Source organism: Parambassis ranga, chromosome 15 (assembly GCF_900634625.1).
Source record: "Parambassis ranga chromosome 15, fParRan2.1, whole genome shotgun sequence".
Classification (NCBI taxonomy): domain Eukaryota; kingdom Metazoa; phylum Chordata; class Actinopteri; family Ambassidae; genus Parambassis; species Parambassis ranga.
Genome location: NC_041035.1, coordinates 10,571,070 through 10,597,202, shown reverse-complemented (window position 1 = coordinate 10,597,202; position 26,133 = coordinate 10,571,070). Strand labels below are relative to the sequence as shown.

Here is a 26,133-nt window from a genome sequence, read left to right as displayed (position 1 = left end):
GGTTAGGACAGTTAAATGTTTAATAACAGATATTTGTAATTGGGTCACCCTTAAATCAGGACTGAGATTTAACCTAAAAAAACTGATGTTATTTATGTGAAAGCGGAAGTTTTTTTTGTTTTTGTCCATCGGGAGTTGCAACATCAGCAGTTTACACACAATATATAGTAAAGCTGAAACACAATATTATAACTGGAACATTGGTAAGGCAATCCGTCTTTGTAATGTGAGCTGTCATAAATTGTACTCACTGTCCTCATTGTGTCAAAAATTCCATACAAGGCCCTTGCTTTGTGATCTTTCCTTTGTTTATAAAAAAGAGAGAGGAAGAGGAAGTGGTCGACAGGTTAAAGGGAGTGGCGGCACTACTGATAGCATCAGAGACTTGTTGTGATTTTCATCTAGCATCATGGCCTGTCTGCTGCTCGGAGCCGTGCTGGTGCTGCTGCTGCTGGGGACCCTCAGCGTCTGTGTCCCCACACAAAGTAAGCCCTTCATATGTTTCCATTCATTTATTTTTATGTTGTGGTTTCATTTTAAATTTAAAGAGCCGAGAGGAAAGTCAGATGTATTCATGCTATGATATTAAAAGTGTAAATTCATTGAACTCTTAAAAACAAGCTGATCAATAACAGAATTGACATCAACTTGATCAATTAGGTGTTATGTTTGGACTGTAACATGGACCGGTGTAAGGTTAGAAATCAAAATAAACAGTTACGGTGCTGACAACTGTAAACGAAAACACATCACTTTTAATAAGGAACTGGTTTAATGCTCCTGAATTTTTTTATTTATTTATTTGAGCTCAAAGGTTAATGTGCTATAATTATTATTTAACAGTCTAACACAGCCATAGCTAGTTAAAGTTAAAGTAACAGTCCCATTCACTCTCTCTCTGTTAGTAGAATGACTGGACGCACAATGATGATCTGAACTGGTATCATGTAGCTACACTGGATCCTGAATAAAACAATAAACAGCAGCACAGTTTTACAGAGGCCAGACAGCATGGCTGCCGTCCTTTAAACAGATTATAAACTGGGGCTTACCTTTTTAAAAAGAAGCTCACTCCGACGGTCATGGCAGGCAGAGGCAAAGATGTTAATGTCCGTGGCATTAAAAGTCTGGTGTTCTGATGACTCCTGCTCGATAGAGAGCATAGCAAGTCTTATTTACTTCGTAGAAAACTTAACTTCTAATTTTTCCTCACAGGACGTTTTTCTTCTTCTTCTTTTAAGAATTTTTCCTCATAGGAAATTGAAGGAAATTGGAGATTAGTAAAATGATGCACCTCATGCACGTTAGCGCCCGCCATTTTTCTTCTTCTTCTTCTTCTACGGTGTTGGGCTAAATGAAATCAGCCCAAATGACAAGTAAATCACGGGGGCGTTACACGACACCTGTCAATCATTTACCCGGCGCCAGCCCGCTGCTGATTGGTCAGAGCCGATCAGCCTGTGGGCTAAATTAAGTTAGCCCAAATGGTCAGTAAACGTAAAGATGATACCTGTCAATCAATCGGAAAACAGGTAAAAGCAGATGTGATGCGCTGGGGCTGCACACAGATTAGCTAATTTAGAGATATCCTTATTATTTTAACTATTTGTTGCTGTTCCCACCGTTTAGTTTTCTTTTGTATGTTATTTAGACAATAATTTTCTCATACTTATTGTAGCGTAGGGAGGGCTTAGTCCCACTAGCCCATTTATACCATGGTTACATTTATTCATGTCTTCAGTTCCAGCAATGCTTGCTCCACCCACCCAGGTGAGGTTCAAATCTATGGACTATACAAACATCCTGCACTGGACTTCACCCACCAACAGCTCCTCATTGCAGTACTACGTTCAGTGGAAGATGTAAGGCACCACACATTCACACACACATATGTATGTATTAGCAGTGCAGCATGAATGATTACATGTCTTCCATTGAAAGTTTAGTTGGTGATAATGGCCTCAGTGTTTTGTGTGTTTTGTTGCCTCAGGCTGAGATGGAGGCATCATTAGACAAACTAGAAAACTCATTTTTACCGTCCTCTGTGTGTGTGTGTGTGTGTCTGCCTCAGCTATGGTGAGCTCAACTGGCTGGATGTGGATGACTGTCAGGGAATCGTGAAGCATCAGTGTGACCTCAGCAGCGTGACCTCTGACACTAGAGAGTGGTACTACGCCAGAGTGCGTGCCACCTCTCTGTCGACAAGCAGCAAATCAGCCTGGGTTCTCTCCCCCAGATTCAGCCCCCGCTGGGACAGTGAGTGTTTACACAACCGCTCATTATTGTCTGCGTCTTCTTCCCTTTGTGCTTTCGCTTCCTCAAAACTGATGGAGCAACACACTCGGAAGAACGCGCAATCTGAAGCCCACGCTAATGAAACTAGAACTTAGTTTACAATCACCAGGAGAGGAAACACATTATGTTATAATACATGTTTTGGTTGTTCAGACTAAAGGTCACATAAATAGGACTAAACATTTTTGACCTTTTTTCAGCTTCCTTTTTTAAGTTTAAACTAAATAATAACCTTCTCTGCTTCCTCTGTCTGTGTGTTGACCTACACACAGACACAAACTTAACAACATGTGTGTCTCTGCAGCTGAAATCAGCGCTCCTGCACTGAAGCTGAACTTCACCCTGCAAGGCATCGTGGTCCGGGTTAAGCCTCCCCGTGTGCTGGTCCGGAAGATGCACAGCAGTCTGCACCACCAGATCTTTGTCATAAATAACAGTGGAGAAGAGGTACACACACACTCACACACACACTAACACATTTTTTGTTAGTGACAGTCTGAATATATGAAAAAAACTTGTAAAGATACTTAATTTAATTAATTAGTAAAGTTAATCTTAATCTTAATGTTAATATGACATGTGGCCCCTCAACCTGGAGCACAGTATGTCAGCTAAACATACAAAACAAATATATTGGAGTGAGGTTCATGATTAGCAGTAGCTGTTTCCAGGAAGCTTTCTTAAAATTGCCGGACTACTTGTTGGTTTGTTTACAATAGTTCAATAAAGCTGAGATATTTTATGTAGGAGGGAAAAGTGATATAAAGAAAAAAATTGCAAAAAAAGTTGATAAACAACATTTCTTAGTTTTTTTACATTTCATTTGTTTATAATTTATCATTTGTATAATGATTAGTACATTATTTTAAACAATATTAAAATAAACCACTGATTTATTCCTCTATAGCAAAAAATAATTGTCACCACATGTCCTTTAAATTGAGTTGTTAAATATAATAAGTGGACATTTTTTTTTATCAAAAATAATAATTGCACTAAAACTTACACCTGTACTCAGAGAGTCTGTGGCTACAGTGACAGTATGCATATGTGCACAGATGTGTGACATTTGTTTGTTTGTTTTTGTTCAGTGTAAAAAAGATGTGTCCTGCATGTTACCATGTGTGGTGTTTGACGATTCCACTGTCTGCTCTTTAGGAAGTGTTTGAGATGGCTTGCTGCTCCAACAAGCTGACTCTGAAGAAGCTGATCCACAATGCAAAGTACTGCCTAGAAGCTCAGACCATCATCTTCCCACAGGCCAAGACCAGCGCTCGCAGCTCCGCCAAATGTTTCACCATGCTCTGATCACACAGGTACACACTTAACACACACCTGCACTCATCTGTCATTATTGGCTGTTTGTTTACAGCTAGAGTACGAACTCAGAATCCTGCAAAACGCCACTATATCCGTGAGAACCTGCAACAAGTGTCTGTTTGGTGTGGCTGTGTCTGCTGCACACAGACGGCCTGGATAGTTTCACTAGTGAGGGAAAGGTAACCTCTCAGTTGTGACAAAAGATTACCAAATGAGAAGTCACATATCGGCTGTCACATAACAATCGCCCGAGGCTGTGAAACAGAAAGAGGGAGGGAAAATGAAACTCCTGGAGGAGAAATGTAAGCGGGAGAGGTTTCTCTACAATGACTCTAATTACCTCTCACTCCACCCTCTGCACTATTTTTAGCTGTGAGATGGATGCACAGGAGGGCCGTAATTTAATTCTGAACAGTTATTCCTTTGTACCATTCAATCATTTGTGTCTTTTTGTGTTCTCACTCTTTGCTGCAGATAACACTGAAAGACTGGACTCATCCATCATTTCAACATTAACCCTCCATGGCTACCTCAACGGCTGCAGCCACACGTGCTAATAACAGTGATGCACTTTATAATCTGGCAGGAAACACTTAGTTTCCAGCACATTTCCACATTTTGTAGAGCCATTACAATATAAATCTATCTGTATGACTCCTAAAATGAATCAAAACTTTCCTTGATTTTTGTAACTTACAGTAACATAGGATCAGAGATGTTTACTTGTCTTGTTTACTTGCTCCAGATAGACAATATGTGCTATTTGTGTAAAAATATAAATAAAAGCCACTAACACTGAGGCAGCGCGCTGTCTCTGCCTAACATCCCACACTGACTCTTTTACAGTTGTAGTGCTACTGTATTGTATTATGTGGATTATTGTAAAAATAAAAAGTCACGTTATCCAGTGGAAACTATTGTCCCATCAGTTTACATAGGATTTGGTTGTTTATGGATGAGAGGAGTTTTCTTGTGAAAACATGTGATTTGTGGTATTATCACACGATAAAACAAAGAAAAAGGCCACTTTAGTCTTGATTTAGACTTTATTCAAGATGTAGATAAACTTGATACTCTTGATCAATCAGGCATGAAATAAACCAATACTGTAATGATAAAACACCATTCACTGAAACAGATACTCAAAAGCTAAAATCATGTCATGTTCAGTGTGACATGGTGTAAAGGAAGCATTTAACATGAAGTCATTTGATCGAAAGGTGATTATGGGCCTCTGAGGTTCCTTTTGTGTGGAGTCCCTTTCTTTCTAGGAACTCCTCTCTAGCAGCTAGTTCACTTAATGGTTTTGGTCCTGAAGTCAAAGGGGCCTCGATGCTGGTACTCTTCAATTTGGTCCCATCACTGGTTTCACGAATACCATTGCAGCGGTTTGTTCAGTGTAGTGGAATGTTTGTTTGGAAAAGTTGAGTCATCTTTAGCCAAAACAAAAGTGGCTGATGAACAGCTGAGGGGGAGAACAGTACCAGTGCATGGTATGTACAGATACCCTTAACTCATTGTAAACTGCACTGTTAACAGTTTCATGATTAGTAAGGCCTTTACAGTGTTGGACCGTAGGTCATAAAACACAGAACATACGGGATAATTCACATTCTAAATCATTATAAAATGCCACAGTGATACACATCAGGAATCATTGTTATATTTACACCATTTGGAAATTCATGTTTTCGTAAATGTAAAAAAAAGGGAATACCTTTCTAACAGTGGGACAGTAAGGATATGCTGAGGGATTGTTAAATCAAAATTAAGAATTCATTTTTAGCCTGGAACTACGTCCGGTACGAATCCTGCATAGTCAGATCTCGAAAAAACAATCTGCCAACAAAGGAGGATGCTGAGCCCTTAGTGGATCCTGAGGAAAACATTCAACTGGCTGGAAAAGGCAAACTGTGCTGTCTTAATGAGATGGATATTTGGCTGAACAGAGAAGCCTTGCACTTTTTTACTAAAACAAAATCTGACTTGGCTAAATAGTAAATGTAACAGTATAATGATGCCATTAATATTTTTAAACTCAGGTCATGCTGCTTTACAGGTGGGATTACCTCCTTTTTCCCACTGCCAGCCAAATCTGAACAAACTACTGCCTTTACTATTCAGGTTTACAGACTGGAGGCAGCGTGGCTGAGATTGTGGTAGTACAGAAGTCATTTAACCTGGGAACGAATGCAAATTACACCATTTGCCACTGCAGACAAAAGCTGCATTATCAGTGGGTTTTACATGTCAATCTTTAAAAAGAGACTTGAAGGCACAGGAGATCTGTCCAGTTTACAGTACAGGTTTTGCAATTTTAGCTCTAAACACCCCTGTATGCATGTTTGTTATTAAAGTTTCCCCCTCTTCTTCAGGGAGACTCAATGCTTTAATGTGGGACAGATTTTCCTGATGTGAACATCAATGGCTGAAAGAGTCCCTCATTTATTCACTTTTCTATAAATACTCTTAGAAAAATCCTTATTAGCATCACATGACCAAAACTTTTACATGAGCAGAGGACTTCCAGTGTTTTTCTACCCGCATCTCTAAAAAAAAAAAAATCTTCAGGGCATTCTGGGAAGAAACATACATGCATCTCTACTATGATCCAGTATGTAGCTTTTCCCTAAAAGACAAAATGTACTGCAGCATTGCTGAATTTTTTTTTTTTTTAAACAGTCATAAAACAGCATATATGCAATACAAAACAACTGCCAGCATCCGGCTGATAATGGAATAAAAGAAATATTTACAAACAAGGCATAAGGATTTTTGTTTAACATTTTAGGGTACATGCATGCATGATTCTCAAGTTGAAAACATCTAAAAGCGCGATCACACAACTTTGTAACTGACATGGAATGTATGTCCTGCTGGTTGCTAAGGTAAGGTCGAGTCTCTTCATATTAAATTACCTATAAAAATATATATATAAATAAAAAGGTGAGGGTATTGTGTTGCAAAAGCTGCAGCAGCGGTCAACGTTTAGCTGCACTGACAGAACAAGAAAAGAGAAGGGTGATATAAGGGGGGAGAGACAGAGAAAGAGAGAGCACCTGGTGGCCCCCGAGTGATCAGAGGACTCTGCTGATTGCCTCTGAAATGTTCTGCTCAGGTTTAAGACCTGTGTTTGTATGTATTCTAGAGTGAGACAAGGCAGTGTGTGAGGGCGCACGTTCTCCTGTGTGCTCTCACACTTGGTTCTGCTCTAGAACACTGATGTCACTGTTCTAAAACTAAGACAAAACTCTAAGGAAGCCTGGATGTTAACCCTCCAGGAGGGGGCCTGTATGTTCAGGAACGCTCGAGTGTGTGTGTGGGATGAGCTACAACCACAGTGATCACATCTAAGAGAGGAACTCTTTCTCCAGCTCGAAGACAGAGGGCCGTCCCGGCGAGCTCTGGATGCGGCAGAGTGGCACGGTGCAGTCACGTTTCTGGCCCTCTGTGTCCATGTCCAGCAGGGAGCAGCCCACCCCGACCTCCGATGTCAGCACCATGTTTAAGTTTTGTGCCGCCTTCTCTCCGGAGTAGTGGCCCAGGGAATAACTCTTGTTGCGACCTCGCAGCAGGGCCCAGGCATGAGGTTTTGCCCGGAATGACACTGGCCTTGGTCTGGACAGAGCCTCTCCTCCAGAGGGGCTTTCTGACACTCCATCCTTCTCCTGCTTCTTCTGAGCAGCTGGAGGAGGCAGAGTGGGTGGACCGTTAGCTGTAATTAAACAGGAGAGAGACACAAATATGTTTTAAACCCTCCAACCTTTCAAAAATTAAACAATTATTTATTTATCATAATCAAAAATAATAAAAATAAAAAGAACTCTGATGCAACTTTACTAACAATACTTGAATTTATCATCTGTAACCAACAGCAAGCTTAAAATCACATTTAAAAAAAAAATCTAGTATCGATGTAGTATATAAAATATATACTGCATCAAAAAAGTCTTTGCTGTTTGCACTACCAATATTCTGCAAAAAAATCAGAAAAAATATGCAGTCCTTAGCTTAACTACAAATGTATTTCTGACCCCCACACTACCTTAACGCTTTGTGTTACTCACTGTTGTGGTTTGTGGTGTATTTCTTTCTGCGAAGACGTGTTCCTGTGTTGTGGTTGCTCTGCTCTGGTGGTTGGTTTTGGGTTTGCACTAGCGTCTGTGTTTTAGCTGCTGTTTTGATATTCTGGCCTTCTGTAGAAGCTGCTGTGCTGGGTTTGTGTGATTCTGTGTGATGATTGACAGCCACATGTTCGGCTTTCCCAGGGCTGGACTCCGACACCTCCGCCTCTGACTGTAAGAGGCACTTGGTGGAGTTGCATTCCATGATGGCTGACATGGAGATGAGATTGACAGGCTGAGCGGAGGTATGGTTCGATGATGACTCATCCTTGCGGGAGCGACTACTTGGTGGTGAGGTGCTGCGGCGAAACCGGGTAGCACGCTGAAAAAGACCCTCCTTCTTCTTCTTCTCTTTCTCCTCTCGCTGCGGTTCGCCATCTTCTGCAGGGGCAGAGTTTTTCAGAGCCTCCCTAATGTCATAACCAAGGACAACTGAAGCCAGCAGCGACCCGCAGCCATACAGCACAGAGTCTGTCTTACGGCGAGCTGATGTCCTTTTCAGGCTGTTGGTGGGAGTGAGCTGTGGGGTGGTGGAGGTGGAAGAGGTGGATGTAGTGGTGTAAGGGTCATCTGGGGTCTCCGGTGAGCCGCCCTGACCTGCTGCACTGACCCCAGTATCTCCTGGCCCACAGTTCCCAGCGGGGCTTTGAGGCTGCTGCTCGTCCCTCCTCAGAGGTAGATCGATGTACACCTGGTTGGGGAACTTGAGCTGCTTTGGTTTGGAGCTAGCGTCAGCACATTCCTGGGAGAATGCCTCTTCTTTTCCTGCACCCGCTGAAGGAATGGAAATCACATATTACAAGGACATTGAAAATTTCAAAGTGCACAGCATCACAGTGGGTTTTCAGCGCACCTTGTGCGGCAAACAAGTCAGCGAGAGGAACAGACTTCTGAGACTTCACCAGGCTGGTGGACCAGGGGTTACTGCCGTCTGACAGAGGACGTACTCTGAAAATAATACAGAGGTGGACATGATAAACATCAACATGTAGAATGTCTTTAAGGTGGTAACATGGGTTTTGCACATTATTTGCAAAGGTTTCTTTAAGTAATATAAAAGGGTAATAAAGCCACTTCAAAACTGTCAAAGGCATGCAAATGACTATGTTTGTATAATTTTTAAGGTATAAGGTTGTCAGACACGGAGAAGAGAATAATACTTTCACAAGAGAATGTATGTTTTCCATGAACAAACTGATCAAATAACACTGCTTTTTACTCCATATATTCCTGTGTGTGTGTGAATACATTGTACCTCTCAGCAGCAGCAGGCCTTTCCTTGCTCTGAACTGAATTGGGGCCCCATGTTCTTCCTTTCTTCTTGATTCCTTTTTTCACATCATCAAACTCCTCTGGCCTGAAGAGGGAGCTGCGACCCCATGTACGGTTGCTCTCATCTTGAGTAACTGTTAATACAGTGATAACACAGTGTTACTGCAGACTCAAAACAATGTTGTTAGAAAAACCACAGCCCTGTCAGAGAAATTAGAATAGATGTAGAAAGTTGAGGGATTTTCATTGGGACAAACTGAGCTTTTCATAGTGGGAAATATCAGCAGCAAGCAAATATGTATGACTGCATTAAGGCCACTTCAAAAAGAGCACAAAGTGAGACCCAAAACGTTGTCATTTAAGCCATTTACAGGTGTTAGCTAGTTGTTATTAAGGTGTGAGGGAAGGCAGATTTTTATCAAATATGTCACAGCAACAGAAAAGGGCCAAAGACAAATCAAGCCATAAAATATATTGAAAAAACAGAGCGGACTGACCCACAGCTGTGGCAGGACCCACATCATTTCTCGTTTGATTTTCAGGTTAAATACCAGCAACAAACACCACACACCAAGTAAACACTTCATTGAGCACATACAATCCCCTCAGATGGGACGCTGTTAGGCACCAAACCCTTTTAACTGTCCAACCGAGTTAAAACGCCACATGCAGCGCTGGGTGCTAACAGCCACTGCATGTGCGTAGCCAATGGCTTGCCTTTCCTCCTGAAGCCGGAGTAGGCTGTGAGCTCGCTGGTCAGATCAACATCTTGTTGGTAAACATACAAACTTTCTCTCCGCATGCTGGATGTCACTGAAGAGGGAAAAATACAAGTTACCTCCAAACAAATAAAGTTGTTAAAGCTGAGTCACCATATTACAGAAACCTTGTAACATTTGTTTTGTTTCAGTAGTAGTGGTGGTAGTACTGGTAGCAGGACAGCATGTGATAAATAATTGTTTTTTAAGACATCCTAACCTAACCTGTAATACCAAGTTGGGAAAAATACAATACATTTTTTTAAACCTCAGTCGCAGAACAGCAGACAACAGTTGAAATGCATTAATTTTTGTATGTTATGTTGTATGTTAACTATTTTACATAAGCATCTAATTTATGCAGAAATAGATTCTGAAAATGTTTTTCAGTTTTGCAAACCTTTGACCTAACATAATCAATTCTCTCAATCAGAACAAAATCTGAGCAACAATCTGTACTCTTAGAATCACCATCTACTATAAATGCACAAGAGGAATTTGTTATTACAAGGGCGTTGGTGCACGACTAACATCTTTATCAAACTGTTCAAACAACTGGCTGACTGCTTATGGCTGTGCGGCTTTTGTTCACATGGCTCTTCTCATAGTGAGCGACACTGTTCCGAGTTCCCATAAAACTCTTAGTGAGCTGTTTTGATTTCTTCAGTTAAGCTGAAGATAATCAATACAGGTCAGGAAAAACACCAGAAAACAAACTGAAACAATCAGACTTCAGGGACAAACTGAACTTACGCTGAATGGCTCGTAGCCGGGGAATGAGTGTGGGACTGCTGGGAGGAGAGGAGCTGGTGCTATGAAGGCTCCGCCTCTTGTCCATGGAGGGCGACGCCTGCACGGTGATCTTATGTTGGAAGTCTGTTATATGAAACATGCAATAAACAAGCACACCATAAACTGTAATTTAATGTTATGCGAGGCCTTTCCAATACAGAAGTAAAAATGTTTGGATCAATTTTGCTAATTTGGCTTTCTTTTGATCAAGTAAAAGACATTTTTTGAATAAAATGGTCATTAAACTGGAAAATGGACACACTTCTGTCAAATCAAAGTCATTCCCCTTCCCTGTAAGAAAACAATCTTGTTTGTGATCAAAGTCCTGTTATATACTTTCTATATTAAGAATAGGATTAACGTAAACTACCGTATATGTGTCAAGTGATGACTCTGAAATCAGAATCTCACAAATTTTACATTCACTGGTTATAATTTTATCTAGAAGTCAAGTCAGGACATCCGTTTGCTCACCTGAGGGCAGGCTGATGCGGTTTCCATCCTTCAGCTTAAGACGGGAACGCTTGAATTTGCCCTTCCTCTTCTTCACGTTGGGCTTGTCCTTATTGAGCTGGAAAATGAGGATGTTGAGCTCTCTTTCCAACACATTAATCTCCCGCTCTGCCAGCTGCTGTTCCCGACGTTTCAGCAGCTCCTCCTGAGACTTCTGCTGCAGGGCAGCCCGCGTCAGTTCCTCTTCCCTGGAACGCAGCTCCTGGAGGTATTAAGATGCATTATAGTTAAAAGTAGCAGACAGGTTTCTATTGTGGTAATCTCCCGAGAATTCTAATAGTGCCTGAGAGATGACAAATGAGCAACATGGACAGCAAAGTTCACCATCTCTATGCAGAATAGGTAACAAAAAAGTAAAACAGGACAGTTCACAGACACCTTCAAGAAAAAAATGTTCAGGGTAAGTTTTGCACATCATTGTCTTGTTATAGATTGTCTGTTCCAGCTACGCTGCAGAATCCTCTAACTGTCATGAGTAAATAGAAACATGTTGCAGCACAACAAACACTGCTCTTGCAGACATTGTGTATTAGGTAACTCCATCAATAACTGGTTGGCTTCAAGAGATTACTGCCTGCTGTTTCAGACTATGTCTCCTCCCACGGCTTACCCTCTCTTTATTCCTTCTATTCTCTCTTTAATTGCCCTCAGCTCAGTAATAATAATCCTTACTGGATGACTTCAATAAAGCAGCTTTACAGTCAAAACTCTTCAACCACCCACCTAGAAACAGATTACTAGAGATGTTTACAGGAAATCTGCTGATGAAGGGGATAAATCTGTAAGTAATCTTATGAAATGTGTGATGGGAAAATGTTAATGTAATGCTTCAAACTATTTTTTTTGCCCTGGCATTAAAGCTTTACATATTGGGCAGACTTGATGAGGTGTAGTGAGGCAACATGAATTATCAGTTAAGATTTTAGTATTAAATCTGGGATACTATAAATTACATAACACAAAGGTTCACGTCTTAGCATAACTGGTGAATCTAAACAAAGCTGAATACTGCAATCCAAAAACGTCTCGACCTAAAATGCTTTCAATTTCAAATGTCTACATCATTCAGCTCAGCATCCGTTAACGGAGCAGTGCCGTGTGCTGATCCAGCCATTTCTCTAAACACTAATTAACCCCCCACTTTAGACCAGCAACGGTAGACTTGTACAGAAAGCAGATTAAGGTCTTAACGAGGGGAAGTACGCTAAAGCACCTCAGTATTAATGACTCGTTTTGTTAAATGTGCGAGTAGCTTATCCACTGAAAGTAACCAATTAAACCCTTTTCACTCCATAAAAGCTGTCCAGGGCTGTTCATCAAGCGTAGAATTAAAGATAGATTAATATACAAAGATCACAGGAACTAAAAAAAAAGTATAAAATGTCTTCTAGCTTTTCACCACCACCTGCAAGTGTTAATATAGTATATCTAATATAATGAGTGTCAGAAATTTGCCTCTACCTTCTCTTTGGTCCTGAGCTCATCAAACATCTCCTGGATCTCAACACGCCAGTCATCCTGCATGCTGTGGAAGGAATCCTGGGGCATGGTGGCCATCACCGCCTCTTCAATGGCTGACAACTGCTCAAGGATGCAGGCGAAAGAGGGACGCACATGTGGGTCCTGGTCCCAGCACTCTGGACACATACAATGTAGTATACACATTTACACATAAGCAAACAAATGTGTTTTTTATACATTGTCTACAACAACAAGCCTCACATACGCACAATTGACTTTGGTCAATAGGTGCATGTACACAAATTTAGGCGACAAATATAGTACTCATATGTACCTTGGTAATTCACCCATGCAAGGGTAACTACCACATACACAAAGATAATAAATGGTTGTCTGCTCTGCAGTGTTATTTGAATGTCTCAATCCACGTGATTAAACTATATTTTAAGACAAGATTTGGTCTCAGTTACCTTCCATGAGCTTAGCAAAAGGTTCGGGGCAGGTGGAGGGGATTGGTAGAGTTAACTTATTGACTGCCACACCATAAGCAACAGCCAAGCCATCAATTCCACGGTAAGGCACCTCCCCTGTTAACAGCTCCCACAACAAGACACCATAACTGTTGGATGGAGCACATACAAAGGATATAAAACAATACAGAGTACATAAAAACACATGAATGAGGAATAAAGAGTAGGGATTTTAATCTGGTGGAGTGTGTTGTTTATCATACCTCCAGACATCACTGCCTTTGGAGAAGAGAGAAGACTTGATGACCTCAGGGGCCATCCAGGAGTAGGTGCCTGCGGCTGACATTTTTGTGGTTTTGTGCCACTCCCTGGCAAGCCCGAAATCTGTGATCTTTAAGGTCTTTCTCCCGATGTCGTCATTCTCAATCTTTTCAAGTAATAAAACTGAAAAAGGAGAGGATGGGAATGCAACACATTAGAGTGTGACTAAGGCAAAAGGAGGATAAAAAAGAACATAATGAGTGATGTGTGATTGAGAAAAAAGTAAAAGTGGAAAGACAGGACTGGGATGAAAGTGACAGATGGGAGGGTGGAAGAGAAAGAAGAATGAAAGAAAAGGATACAAAGAGTGGGGGACAGAAAAAAAAAGGACAACTGTGCAGGTGAGGAGATGATAGTCGATATTCAACAACGGTATGCAGGTCATTTATTACTGTAGTAACAGAAGGTTGACAGCACCACAAAGCACCTGTCCTCCGGTCCTAAAACTGTTTAACACATTAAAGACGTCCGGAACCCTCCAAACCTGCCGGTAACATTACACCTGGCCTGAGAGCTCTGCCACAGTAAACACACAACCCACTGACGTCTGAAGCTAAGACCCTCTGTGCCAATCAGGTATCAGGACTTACACGCACATACATTAACAAGTTTTGCTTTGTGAATCTGATTTTGGACTTTGTTTTTAAGAGGAGGATGTACATATCAAAACTAATGAGAAAAAAAATCTGTATTTTTCCCCTGTTTGTTACGATTGTAAATTTTTTTTTATTAAAACTCAATCACTGTAATTATATTAAGGTGTACAGTTATGCATACTTAGGGGCACGACTGCTCTGAGGGAGCAGTAAAAACGTCCTATTAAAACAACAACAAACATCCTCTATGTTTTGAAGCCTAAATTAAATAATGATGTGCCAACAGAAGAAAACTGTTCTCTATACTACGTGCTTAACTACATGCAGAAGCCTCAGGAAAAAAATTACAAAAAAATCCCCAGTCAGGTGATAACTCGAGAGTATCAACATTTATCTAATATCCAATGTTTCCCATCAACCAGAACAAGCCTCCTCTGTATACAGCAACACCAACAGCTTCTTGTTATTCCTTTAATAAATATGTAGAAACAGCCTTTTTCCATGAAGTGGCATTTTAACAGCCAAAACTGCCTCTTTGATCCTTTGATTCTCTTGGTATTATTTTCCTCGTTTGTTTTTGCCACTGCCAGGATCTCCTCACGTTACAAACTTCCCCATTTCATTATTTACACGCAGACCTATCACTGCAGGTCAAATTGAACACAACCTATCTGCTGTGTTGATTCTACAGAACATATACAGCAGAGAGGATAAAACCTAGGAGTTTAAATAATCCTACAATTAAATCATAACAGTAAACATTAAAAAGCAGCCAGGTGTATTGTTACTGTAGTAATATCCCTAGGGTAAAGGGGTCATTAACGTAAAAATACATAATGTGTTGGAGGAGTGTGAGTGGAAGAAACTGGGCCTGCTATATCACATTGTACACTTGAACTTAGACAGATTAAAGGCTAATTGTTAACGAGTTTCAACAATGGTTTTTTAAGTTCTGTGTGCAAGTGTTGCACTGTGTTCAATATTATCGCTCCATGACCTTGGACTTACAACTCCACATCAGTACAAAACTAAGACGTGCCAAAACACACACCAGCCTGTCTTGCATTCCTCAAACTGTCACACACTGTTTTATACATATGTATAAAACAGTGTGTGACACCTCCTTAGCCTCCTTAAGGCTTATAACACGTATACGTGTTATAAGCCTTAAGGAGGGTTACATCAGTCCTAGTTAGGAATTCATTGTTATACTTTGAACCAGATCTGTTGAAAGAGTGGTGCAAAAAGCAGAGCTGCTAACTTGAAGGACAGATGCGGTGTGAAATTGGCTCAGAGACCTGGTTGACGTGCAGTAGATGAACACTTAAAAGTAGGGATGCACCGATTGTGAAATTCTGGGCCGATACCGATACCGATGTTTAACATAACAACTTGGCCGATTCCGATGCCGATTCCGATGTTTTTTCTTTTTGTTATTTATTCCTTCTTTTGTGCACAGAAACATACAAGCCTTTCAACTCTTCATCATACTATCCTTGAATGAGCACAAATTTAGACAAATTTATGAAACAACCTTTAATGTCACTTTTTAATTGACATTTAAGATTAAGATTAACCTTAATTCACATGTAAATTCTTTTCTTAAAAATTATTTTCAAAAACCCTCTTGGACTGCTACCTAATCATTGAATAAATTGTACTTGAATTGCCCAACAAAATGTGGTTTTAGCCTGATAAACAAAAACTTACTCAATAAGAAGATTTTTTTATGGCCCAATAAAAATATTTTTGCAAAAAATAAAAACACATCAAGTGTAAATAAAAATACAAAAAAATAAGTGGGAAATAAAATAAATTATGTTCCTCATGCAATACAAAATACAAATATAAATAGGGCTACCTTTCACCTTGTGTGCTTCTCATATTAAAACATTACAGTGTTTCAGAACTCACAGGCTGGAACGTGGGGCATCTTTACAAAACAAAAAAAAAACAGTCCCATACAGCGGACTTCCTTTTCTGAACATTAATGATACATAAGTCACCTGCTGTGTCTTTCGCCTACTTTTTAGTAAGATGCATGTTTTTCTTTACAAAGATACGCATCTCTGCCTTGTCGCAGCAAAGTCTATTTCTCTTTTCATCCAAGACATGAGACACAGAGCGGAATAACCGCTCACTTTCCGTGCTGGTGCATGGCGCACAAAGGTATTTGCGTGCCATTTGTGCCACTTCTGGAAAGCGCAGGTGGTTATTTCTCCAATAGCCGAGTGCAGTCTCGCTTCTGGGAATAGGGGTCTCTGCCAAGAAAATATCCAGTTGTTGGAATACAGAAGTACTTGGCCTCTCTGGTCCGTTTTCCTCCAGAATCTCTTCAAACATACCATGCAGGGATGCCCCTCCGTCGGCTCGTTGCCTCTTGAGCTGTGGGTGATATGCGCTCTCTCCATCGCGTGTGCCATCCTCGGCACCGGCAGCAGGCAACAGGTGCGCGTCAAGTATTGCTCGTGCGCGTTGTTTAACGTCCTCATCAAAGTAACGATCCTTGTATCTGGGATCCAATAAGGTAGCAATGCAGAACATGGGATCATTCTCGATTTGATCGAAGCGTTTATTTACAGCATCTAATAATGAGGCCTTTGTTGTTTTAACGCTGTCAGCCTGCTTACTCAGAAGACGTCTCAGGGCGGTCACAGAGGGGATAACATCGGCAGCTGATGCCTCTGATGAGCTAACTTCTCTTGTCAATTGTTCAAACGGGGAGAGGAGTGTTATAAAGTTTTCAATTAATTGCCACTGATGCGCACTGAGAGTGGCCGGGAGGTCGTAGTATATAAACATCGGCCACTGCCATCGGCAATTGTCATCTTTATTTGCCGATGGCCGATGGCAGTTAACGAGGCAAACATCGGCCGATACCGATGTTTAGCCGATTCATCGGTGCATCCCTACTTAAAAGCCTTTATTTTTATCCTATATAGTGTTTTCTACTAATTATCTATACTGTAGTGACCAGCCATAGTCTAAGCTGTGGATGCAGTTGTTGATTTGTGTCTTTTGTTGGCTTTGTATTTAACTAAAGATAAATGTGAAAAAAATATTGTGTAACATCTCAGCTTGGATGCTGACATCCCCCACACTCACAGTAGGTCACATTGTGACTGTTCCTTGAAAAAAAAACACTTGACAGTTTGTAGGAATACATGAAATTTAGAAACAAGATGCAGTGTACATACCAAGCAACTTAATCTAGCCTACAACTGTGGCCTAATGTAAGTGAAAACCCCCAATTGTAAAACAACACTGCCATCACCGTGGTGTCACACCATATCCCCTGAGTAATGCTGAGGACAGCTCTACTTACTTGCTCTGCCATATAACTAATATAATGAACAAATATTTTCCATACATACTCACATAAGATCTAAATTTGCTCAGCCCCTTTAGTTGCTTGCTCTTTTAATCACATTGATACAGAGAGTCTACTCTCCATGCACAATCTGAATCAAAACATGATCAACAAGCATGGCTGCCCACATTGCTATTCAGAATTGATAAAGGATCACTTAAACTGCTTTACACTCATTGAGGCTACAGGATAGGAGACAGTGGTGGTGAAGAAGCAATAACATGCATTTTTAAATGTGTCAGAAATAATTTCAAGCAGCATTTAAACTGTAGTGAGACTCGTATGGGTCTCTGCTAATAACAGAGGTAATGGTGCCATTTCTAGCCTGGGGCACAGAGGGGATCCTCTACCCATGCTGCAACAATAGGAATTCCATTACAAACAGGTTTCACTAGACTAATGATATACTTCTACTTCCTGTTGTCAAGACCTCTCTCAGTGATTCCATAGATTCCTCCCAGCTGGCTCTGTAGGTTTATAATGACTTATGATGGGTTAGTTACACAACCTAGAAGAACAGTGGTTTTAGAATAAACCTGTCTGTGCTGATTGGCCTATAGAATATCATTCCAAATACTTTCTTTGTGCCTCCATGATACTTCAATGTCAGCCCTCTAGAAATTTCTGATAAAAGACCTAGCTCCTGTCAACATGACTCCATGCTGACGTTATGCCACAAAAAGCACCTTTAAAACCCTGCCTGCCATTTTGTCTGGCTGCAAACACAAAAAATATAAATTCTATCTATCTTTATGGAAAATGTAGCTATAAATTAGCACCAAATAAGCCACAGCTATAAACAGGTGAAGTCCTATCACTTTTAGTGTACTACATAGAATATATTCTTTGTTGTTTGTACATCAACAATACAACAAATGAGAAGTTATCAAAAAATACACAATAAACCAAATACTAAAAAGAATACTGTGTGGAACAAAAAACAATGTATATCTTATTATACATGGCTATCATATTAGTACCATTATGCAATTTTAAAAGAAGGTAAATGAGAATTGCTCATGGTTCCTGACTAATGGCTCACATGCCCCAAACCCTTCATGGAAGCCCACCTCCATAATAATCCATAATATTTCTGTAAGGTTAATCCCTTAGGTCTAAAGAAGCTTGCCTTGCTTTGTAATATAACTTACTTTCAATTTTAAAACTGGTTTTAGAGAAAAGTGTATTTACATATACCAAAATTAATCATAGCACTAATCAATACAATTTTGAGAAGAAAGAGATGCTATGACTGATCTATTTTAAGGGTCATGCTAAAAGATAACAACAGGCAAAACTTCACCCAGTCAAGTGTAAAAGTTAAACAAGTAAATCCTGTTATGTCTGAGAATCCTGAATGCGGTTTTGTGCATGTGCCATGTTGAGGTCTACTTTGGTTTTATTATCAAGGGGAGGTGGAGCAATGTTAGCTTAACGGTGCTCAAAAACCTCTTGTCTAAACAGTATCTATTCATTTTAAGACTGATTTACTATCTGCAAATTTGTTATCACCCTCACAACCATCCTATTATCTTTACACTCACAATCCTAAAAATGTCCCATCTAAAAAGGTAAGGAAACACAGGCTGTTTTGTATGTCTGTATTTTCTCACTCTTTTGAAAAGAAAATGTTCTGAAGATGACAACAGCTCAGCGCAATTGGAGATGGATATGCCTTGAAGGCAGACCCCACCCTCAGTCCCAACCCCCATTTAATTCCCCTTTCCAATAGCGGATCTTGAGGCAGACCCATCTTTCAAGGTGCAACAGTGGGAAGATCAGAAGCAGAGCTGTTCTCTTCAAAGCAGGTCCCACGCTTCTTCCCATTGCCTTCTTCCCCTCAAGGTAAAGAGGGAAAAAAAAACACTTTTTAGGGGCAAACGAGAATTTCTTCTCTCTTGTGCTCTCAATTCTGCAACAGGAGGAAAGTTAGCTTTAGTTTGGAGGTCAACTTGCCACACCGATTTGTCACACAATTTATCTAGATATCTCATGCTCTGTGTCAATGTGACACACATTCTGTGCCCCTCATCTGCCTGTGAGGACAGGGTGGCTGCAGCACAGTGAGGAGATTATGTTTATTTACTACCTTTGTAAGACTCAGGTGCGTATCCCAAATGTTCCATCACAGTGTCTGACACACACGGACAGGAAAAATGCTAATGTTTTCGTGTGAAATGCATTATTTTGTTAATATATAGTTACACTAGTGAATATGTGACACAAAAGTTCATTTTAAAATACTGACTGGTAAAAATGATGGGCAAGTGGATATTTTTCAATTCCCTGCTTGGACATTTTGGGCATTTTCAGTAATATTCCATAATTTTACATTGTGTTAATGTGTGTATACAACACACACAAGAAGCAATACCATTACCAATACAAGAAGTCCTTTTTGAAACAATGCAGTTACAACTATTGTCTTCTAATTCACTCCATTGAAAAGATCAACAATAACAGCTGTCCTTGGATCCTATACAAATTCAGATTGCATCTTGACATGGCAATATTTTGGTAATTGTTCCACCTGATATTGCATAATGTAACAGTGCTTCCCGTAGTAAGCAGAAACAAGGCTGCTGAACATTCAGAGACCTATCCTGGTTGAAATGACAGTGCCCCCAGGCATTCTGTGTAATGGGAAAAGGATCAGGGCTAATGGTCAGCTAAATCCATCTATCATGATCACATATCTCAAAGCCACTTCTTCTTTGTCTGCCCTCTTCCTCTTCTAGTTTGGGTCTGTAATAGCTTGAATGAAGCTGTACCTGGGCTATTTAAATTGATCAAAGGTTAAAAAGGTGTGCAACTAGTGCCTTTTTGCTGTGTTAGCATCTATCAATGTGCTGGTGTGAGTAGGGGAATGGAGGGGATTGGTTGAATTGGAAGGCAGTTCTTCTCAGCTGTGGGCCCTTTTCCTTTTCACCCAGCCCTGCAACAATAGGTGCAGTCAGGGAGAGGTCATAAAAAACACAGTGAAAGCATCTCAACTCCTCCTCTCTCTCCTCTGCCCATTCTCTCATCAGAGAAAAGACAGGCAGTAACTGTCTGTGTGTCACCAGGGGTAATTGTAGGAAGCCAGAGAAAAGTTGCCCTGCAACAACTAGTCAAGCTTTGGTAACATTTCCTCTTAGATTCTACTACTTCGAGAAGTGGAGTAAGACAACAGGGACACTTCTTCAAAGCTACTTTAAGCCTTTCTCTGCTGTGGAGGGACTCGTTATGACCTAGTAATGAAAAACAGGGTTTAAGAGAAGCTCTTTTGCAGAAGAGGGTGTTTGAGAGGGACAGAGTGGAAAGTTAAAAACCCCTCTATTCTCTCAATTTGATTTGAAGGACTAAAATGTGTCTTATTACTAATAAATACAAAAAGGTTTTGTTATATTACCATTATTAGGCGTGAAATAGTGAATTATAATTAGAAACTTTGTTGCTTCCCACAAAAACACTACTCTAATTTAAAGACTTCAGTCTGGACAGTTCTTATCACCTGGTAGAACATTTTAATCATTCAGTTATGACTGGGATAGGTGAGTGGTTAGCTTCATCACTCTTCTATTAGTAAATAAGATACAAAAAAATGCAACTCCATCAGTTTCAGCAGTGGCATTGAAGCATGCATTCCTAGCATACTATCGGTCACACCAAGATGTGAAACTCCAAAGTTAATGTGGGTTATGAGTGCTGGCTTGGGGCCAAGTTTCAGTGTGGCTTCTTTCACTTATCTGCAGGTCTGTGGAAAGCTAAAGATTGGAAAAAAGGGCTGGATAATAATAAAAAAAAAATGTAATAACGTTTAATAACATCAGGTATACTTATTCTACAAACATGTTATTTCTGCATCACTACTTAATATAATTGTGCATCTGCATTAACAATTTATACCAAACGAACTGTATTTATGGTACAACTTTACAAACTTCTAAAAACTCTGACCTTGCCTAGAGACAAAGACATGGACTATTTTCCAGAAATAGTTTCACAGTAAATAACATTCTATGAATGTTATTTTAGTGAATAATTATGGCACTTCAACAGTATTAACAATAATATTATAATGTTATTGATTAGCTTTCAGATAACTATGAAGCTGTAATAAACACTATGCATGCAAAGCTCTTCAAAGTCTAAAAAACGATTGGCCAAAAGTAGACATAAAAAATATAAGCAGCATCTGGGAACAGAATGGAACAAGGGGAGGAAGGAGAAAAATAATGAAGAAGGGGAAACCCCCTCAGTTTGTGGCAATAAAAGAGTACCGCTGCTCTCTGGGAGATTAAATATGAACGGAACAAAACAAAACGAGGGCTTTGAGACCCTCCGAGTCCTAGCCATTCTTCTGGCCACAGTAGCCTAGCAACCGCTGCTTGACCAGTCCATTGTGTAAACGTATGTTAAGCTTTTATCCCTCATTAGCAACATTCCTCCCTGCAGGCTGGGATTTTACAGATTAGGTTGAAAAACACAAAAGAGATTGGACAAATCTTGCTGACTTCCAACATATTACTTTACAGGCTAATCATTGATCAAATAGCTGCATGTTTGCCTGTGTGGAGGATGTGTACACTGCAACTTGATAAATGAAAGGTAGAGTAATCATGTGAAGTTTTATTGTTCTTCCTCTGTACGTACCTGTCTACATACAGTAGTATAAAAAGATACATCCATGCTAAACAATTTTCTGATTAAGAAATAACAGATTTTTGAGTAACAACCACTAACTGGAATGTTTCCATTTTATTTTTTACCCCCTGTGTAGATAATTCTACCTCCTTTTATCCTTTTGGACTGACCAACCCACACATAATGCCAAGACAAACTGATAACAGACCCATACTAACAGATGCAACAGATTCTAAGCTACTAAGCTGCAGTGTTCTTCTTTCACTGGGAAAACAACCCAACACACCACAGGGTGCCATTTGTGTGTTTGTGTGTAGGAGAGACTCTTGTGTGAACTCACTGCCCTGGTTCTAGGCAAACACACACAGCTACTTTCATTCTGTCTCTATTTAGATAACACTGTATATTGACTACAGATGTTCAGATTTCCAACCCTGGGACCTTCAACTGCATACTAAATATAAAATTCAGTGCCTTTCTAAATCTCATGTTGTGAACTCCAGTTCTTTAATCCGATGAAAATGTTGCATACTGCTGCAATAGATCACAAATGATCTCTTATTATTTCAAAACACAACCCCCTTTAATTAAAGCTTATTCTGCCCAGGTCACAGTGAAGTGGCAGGACAAACACAATGACTCGTGGTAGCAGCACTGGACCTGGCCTGTACAGGGGGGGGGGTGTTTGTGTATGTTCACCAAACATCCGATTAGCTTAAACAGTCTAAACAGCAATTAAATCCTTTCTCTCCATCTGCCCTATAATTAACACAAATCTTTATCTTCTTGTAGGGTTGGGCTCTTCTACACTGTCTGTGAAACTAACAATAGAATTCTGGAACTCTACAATGAGCCTTAAGGGATATTACAAATATATATATGTATTTTTACTACTATTTTTTCCCTAAGTATAACTGAATGTAGAATAATGTAGAATAACTGTGTGTAGCAGTCCTGTCTGGAGGTTAGAAATCTTATGACTGTATGCATAGCCACAGTCTGCTAAGAGCTGTCCACATCTGCACCACACTATTTTTAAGGGGGGGGGTCCACCCCAAGCTGTGTACACTTCACATGTTTTGTCCCTACATTCACACTGAGCCGGAGATAAACAGACACCATTAAAACCAGAGCTGCTCCCCACATGGCCCCAGGTTGATAAGAGTCTCTGGTCACAAAAGGGAGAAATAGTGTTTGGGGGTCATATTACACACATAAACACACACCCGAAGTGAGTAGCCTGTGTCAGTGGGTATATGAGTCAGACCCTTTTTTCTTATCAAGCCTTGTCCATTCATTATTCAGTCCTGGGAAACTAAAGTTTGTCAGCATGTTGCCAATTACAAGTCCATGGAGGAATTACAGTACAATTGGCCTGAATGCACTGAAACAACTACATATGCCTGCTCTCAAAAGATAGCACAACAAATATTCTCTCACTACAAACATTGTCTGTTTTTCCCAAACATTAACATCTTCAACAGTTGTGAAACTGATCAAACATCCCGTGCTGAATAAGCAACTGCCTCTGCATTTCAGACAGTCTTCAACAAATATTGTCTTTGTTATTAATTTGCACTCCTCTGTCTGGGGTTTTTATCTCCTATGAACTCTGATATTGGTTATGGTTGGTGAAGCACATGGCCCTATAGTGTGGCTGGAGTGCGTGTTTGGTAAATCACTGATTTTATTTGAACAACATTTCAGCATTATTCAGGGAGAGGGGGGTAAGAAGGTCTGAGTGTGTGTTAGAAGATGGCCCAGCTGCGCAAACTCTGACTTTATTTCACATCCTCTTGATGGCATCACCCCCTCCACAGACTTCTTACACTGCTTCAAAACCATGCTGACTACAGGGCAGTGACAAAGTAAACACACAATGATTATAGGCTAATAGCACAACCTTAGTTCATGCTGCAAAGAAAACTGTGTTTTCCTAATACTATATATGGATAGGGTAAACATTTCCCAATTCCAGTAATCGATAACATACTAAGAAAGGCAGAGGTGGAGTTTTCCACCTTAATGTAATGATTGTCTGGGATGCAGAAACAGATATATGACATATACCTAACATTATGAAAGGGAGGTAAAGGGAAATCAAACGGTGCTGTATGTGCAACAGGTGCATGGTCATCCAGCGGACCTTTAAAGATATCTTTACCTCTAATTCGCTGCACACACACAAAGACACACAATTCAAGCTTACTGTTGCTAGACTTCAGGTCACGGTGGATGATGGGTACCACTGCCTCCTCGTGTAGATACTGCATCCCGCGTGCAATCTGCACGGCCCAGTTGACCAGGATATGTGGAGGAATGCGCCTTCCGGTCAGTACTCGGTTCAGCGTCCCGCCTCGGGCGTACTCCATAACCAGGCAGAGGTTGGGCTCGTCCAAACACACCCCTTCCAGTTTGATAATGTTGGGGTGCTGCAGCATGGAGAAAAGCTTCGCCTCTTGTTTAACACTGCCGGCGGTGGCCGTTATGTCCTCATCTGGATCTTGCCGAGCTGCCTTCACGGCGACCTCCTGATCTTTCCATGTGCCCCGGTAAACTTTACCAAAACCACCCACGCCTATAATCTCCTCTAATACAAGTTCACTGAAGGGTATCTGGACAGGCGAGCTCGGGACCCGCTCTCGTACCCCCACCGACCCGCTGGTAGATGGGATACGGTAAATAGCAGGCTGGTAGGTGACATAGTTAGACGGGAAAATCCCGACCCGATGGTTGATTTTGCCTGTCCACCATCCCTCGTCCCCAGAGATAGCAGCATCCTTGGACAGGACCTCTACTACATCCCCACGTCTGAGGCTGAGCTCGTCCTCGCCACTTGCCTCGTAGTCATACGCGGCAGTCCATAGAGATCGAGTCGGGCACAGCGGGGCAGAGTGAGCCCACGCCCGAACTGTGGGGGACTCTGTCCAGGCATGCTCCCCGGTCCCACCGCCGCCCGGCCGCCCTTCACCGTTTGGGAAAGCGGCCTGCGAGACATCCATTTCTCGGTGGCCGTAGCGGCACCATAGGGTGCAAAGCTATTTTAACAAAATTAAAACTTTAAAACTGTGAAACGTAACCTTTTGAAACCATCATGCTGTCACATATACGAGGCTTTCCGGCAAGAACAGAGGGGATTTCCCTGCGCAGCGCACGGCCGAGTTAAAAAAAAAAAAAAAACTCCTGTGGGACCGAGAGCGTCTCTGACCCTGTATCCACGTCGCCACTCCGGTAAAAGTGTGAGGGTCAGTTTCTAGCTAGCGAGCTTGCTGGCTAAGTTAGCTGAAGTAGGGCTTAGCTAGTGCCTCAACTTTATGAGCCCACGCTTAATCGCAATATAAAGTTGGAAATCAACAATTTCCTAGATGGTTTTAACTATGAGAGCACACTATTCCACGACATGTATTCTTTTGCTTAATGCTAACGCGAACAAGCTAAAGTTAGCTCTCTACCGATGGAGCTAGGTTATCAAGTTTTCGCAGGTGCCGCAGGAGGTGCACCTGCACCGTCCGCTCCGACCAAAGAGGCTCCGTAGGGAAGGTTTCACTATGAAAGCCACCTGTAAATCTCATATAGCCACCGAGTCGCGAAACAAAAAGTTCCCCATCTAGTTTTTGGACTTTTAAACAGGGGTTTCAACTGCATTCCATAGTTTTGGCTAGCAAGTTAGCTTAGCATAGGTCAGCCCGTTGACGAGTCCAAGCAGTTAGAAAAGTTGCTCCTCTTAAGATCAGTTATTCCAAAGTTGGATCTTTCTCCGTGGGCGTGAAGAACAATCAACAGTGAAACACTTGGAAATCGTAACATACATCCTGGACAGCTATACGGTAACAAGAAAAAACACTGGAAAAGAGTCCCTCAACTTAACCAAAACAAGCTCCCCGCCGCCGCCGCTGTCGCCAAGCGGAGAGTCGGACCCAGCAGTGGATGCAGCGAGGAGCTGAGGACGCTGCTGCTGCTCTAGCGGCTGGTTGTGGGGTGCTGTGATTGGTGCACGGCGGGACACGTGGTCGCCGCAGCAATAGGGGGTGGAGAGGGAGGAGCAACTGGAGGAATGTGTGAGGAGAGCGCGCCTTCAGGGAAATTATGGGAATAGTGGACCATGTAATGACACGCACAGGCGTACATACTAATATATATATACATATATAATTTAATTGTACAGGGAAACCTGTTTCCTTACCGTGCATATGACAATACACGCTTTGAATCTTT

The 26,133-nt window shown here is 41.1% G+C and overlaps 2 protein-coding genes across 3 annotated transcripts; one reads left to right on the top strand and one right to left on the bottom strand.

Moving 5' to 3' along the window:
• Nucleotides 1-386: 386 nt before the first annotated feature.
• Nucleotides 387-4,508, top strand: il22ra2 (interleukin 22 receptor, alpha 2). Its single transcript, XM_028424270.1, has 6 exons — nucleotides 387-485; nucleotides 1,742-1,862; nucleotides 2,072-2,256; nucleotides 2,600-2,742; nucleotides 3,454-3,611; nucleotides 4,090-4,508. Exons 1-5 carry the CDS (start codon nucleotides 410-412, stop codon nucleotides 3,601-3,603), a joined length of 675 nt encoding a protein of 224 aa, XP_028280071.1. The 5' UTR covers nucleotides 387-409; the 3' UTR covers nucleotides 3,604-3,611; nucleotides 4,090-4,508.
• A 134-nt stretch (nucleotides 4,509-4,642) lies between these two features.
• map3k21 (mitogen-activated protein kinase kinase kinase 21) lies at nucleotides 4,643-25,829 on the bottom strand. Of its 2 annotated transcripts, XM_028424266.1 has the most exons (11): nucleotides 24,128-25,829; nucleotides 13,269-13,449; nucleotides 13,006-13,154; nucleotides 12,536-12,711; nucleotides 11,036-11,276; nucleotides 10,523-10,645; nucleotides 9,729-9,824; nucleotides 8,995-9,145; nucleotides 8,593-8,687; nucleotides 7,683-8,513; nucleotides 4,643-7,330 (listed from the first exon to the last, which is right to left on the bottom strand). In XM_028424266.1, the coding sequence occupies exons 1-11, from the start codon at nucleotides 24,918-24,920 to the stop codon at nucleotides 6,966-6,968; spliced, it is 3,201 nt and encodes a 1,066-aa protein (XP_028280067.1). In that variant the 5' UTR covers nucleotides 24,921-25,829; the 3' UTR covers nucleotides 4,643-6,965. The 2 variants fall into 2 exon arrangements, with proteins under 2 accessions (XP_028280067.1, XP_028280068.1); XM_028424267.1 differs by lacking the exon at nucleotides 9,729-9,824.
• Between the last annotated feature and the right edge of the window lie 304 nt (nucleotides 25,830-26,133).

Excerpts from the sequence above, each read along its gene's own strand:
- map3k21 (XM_028424266.1), bottom strand. The coding sequence starts at position 24,920 with ATGGATGTCTCGCAGGCCGCTTTCCCAAACGGTGAAGGGCGGCCGGGC. Across the intron at positions 12,712-13,005 it reads TTTTGCTAAGCTCATGGAAG|AGTGCTGGGACCAGGACCCA; the intron begins GTAACTGAGACC and ends GTATGTGTCCAG. Across the intron at positions 10,646-11,035 it reads CCGCATCAGCCTGCCCTCAG|ACTTCCAACATAAGATCACC; the intron begins GTGAGCAAACGG and ends TTCATATAACAG.
- il22ra2 (XM_028424270.1), top strand. The coding sequence starts at position 410 with ATGGCCTGTCTGCTGCTCGGAGCCGTGCTGGTGCTGCTGCTGCTGGGG. Across the intron at positions 486-1,741 it reads CGTCTGTGTCCCCACACAAA|TTCCAGCAATGCTTGCTCCA; the intron begins GTAAGCCCTTCA and ends TCATGTCTTCAG. Across the intron at positions 1,863-2,071 it reads TACTACGTTCAGTGGAAGAT|CTATGGTGAGCTCAACTGGC; the intron begins GTAAGGCACCAC and ends TGTCTGCCTCAG.